This window comes from Crocodylus porosus, unplaced genomic scaffold (genome assembly GCF_001723895.1).
Source record: "Crocodylus porosus isolate Cpor-Errol unplaced genomic scaffold, CroPor_comp1, whole genome shotgun sequence".
In the NCBI taxonomy this organism is placed as follows: Eukaryota; Metazoa; Chordata; order Crocodylia; family Crocodylidae; genus Crocodylus; species Crocodylus porosus.
Genome location: NW_017728906.1, coordinates 197,468,245 through 197,469,654, shown reverse-complemented (window position 1 = coordinate 197,469,654; position 1,410 = coordinate 197,468,245). Strand labels below are relative to the sequence as shown.

The following is a 1,410-nucleotide window of genomic DNA, read 5'->3' as shown; positions in this document are numbered from 1 at the left end:
CTCTCTTGTTAAGAGTGTAACTCCTAAATAGAAAGGACATGTTCACAACTCCAGGCTTTCCGGCCGTTGCTAAAGTACATCACCACTTACCCATGCACTGCTTCCATCCTGCAGCAGAGATGGCTGAGAGAGGAACACTTATTCCTAGCAGTCTCCAAAACTTAGAAAAGAGAGCAAAAGGAATAGCAAGAGAGAAGATAGCTATTCTTGTAGCTGAGCAAATAATTGAGTCAATAAACTTGGGCATAAATCATAGTGCTTAGGGTCAGAAGGGACCTAAACAGATCATTGGTCTGACCCTCTGCCCCGGGCAGGAACGAGTGCCGGGGTCATAACACCCCAGCCAAGTATCTGTCCAGCCTCCTCTTGAAGACTCCCATGATTTATTCAACAAAATCTTTTGTGTGTGTGCATTTCAGAAAAGATTGTGATGATATTGCAGTCATTCCCCCAAGTCATCCTTGCTCTGTGGATGGTGGGTGAGAATTTTTTTTGTGGATTTTGTTTGTTTGTTTGTTTTGGTTTTTTTGTTTGTTTGTTTGTTTTGATCATTGACATTTGAGCTGCATTGCTTAGCTGGGATTGGATGCACGGGTCAGCTGGCACATCCCTGCTGCCTGATTGGAGGGGCATATGTCTTCAGATCAGCTTTCCAGTTTGAAAGCTTGCATTTGCAAAATGAAAATTAACTTTGTGTTAATAAGCTGGCTTCTCTGCTCAAGTTCCTAGCAGTAAACACCTCACCAGGCTATTGGAGGGTGGCAAGTACACCTGTAAACAGGAACGGTTCCTGAGCTGACAATTATTTGTGACAGTCACTCTGATAAGGAATGAAGTGTAGTGGAAAATGCGGAGGGGGGGATTTTTCTTTTAAGCACCAGCAGCAATAGGGTTTCTTATCTTTGCTCGTGACAATTTTGCAGAGCTGCATACAAGTAGCAAGGACCAGCCCCTGCCAGCAGAAGTAAAATTTGCTCTCACCTTTTCAAACTCGGTATGATACAGAGACATCTTCCCTGTTTAAAGTGGTTCCTGGGATTTTCAAGTCAAGAACAAATTGTGTAGTGGGGAGGAGGGGGTCTTCTCTAAAGTCTGGCCTTGCTAAACTGGCTCAAGTGAAAAGCTTCTCCTTGACTTGGAGAAAGACTTTTGTGGCTCTGCTCTAACGAAGTATGTATTTTCCTTTCTCTCCTCCCTTACTTTTTAACCCTCAGACTAATTGCGGCGGGAGGGTAAGTACAGCACGCAGAACCGTCAAGCCGTCATTCATTAGTGCTGTGCATCGTCATGTCATCCCCTGGCCCTCCCATTTACATGAACCGCCAAGTAACCATTGCACTGCATTTCCGCTGCTACCCCACGAGTGCATCAAAAGCACGGGCACTCTTGGCCGTAAAAGCAGAACCACGG

General features: G+C 45.1%; 1 protein-coding gene across 4 annotated transcripts in view; it reads left to right on the top strand.

The window, feature by feature from the left end:
* The window catches only part of MYO7A (myosin VIIA), a 160,908-nt gene that overhangs the window by 78,055 nt on the left and 81,443 nt on the right, over positions 1-1,410 (top strand). For 2 of the 4 annotated variants that reach the window (XM_019530449.1, XM_019530447.1), the window contains one exon: positions 1,215-1,232. The exons of the other annotated variants lie outside the window; for them this stretch is intronic. In XM_019530449.1, the coding sequence (XP_019385994.1) occupies positions 1,215-1,232 (18 nt within the window). The remainder of the gene's footprint in view (positions 1-1,214; positions 1,233-1,410) is intronic. 4 annotated transcript variants of the gene reach the window in all.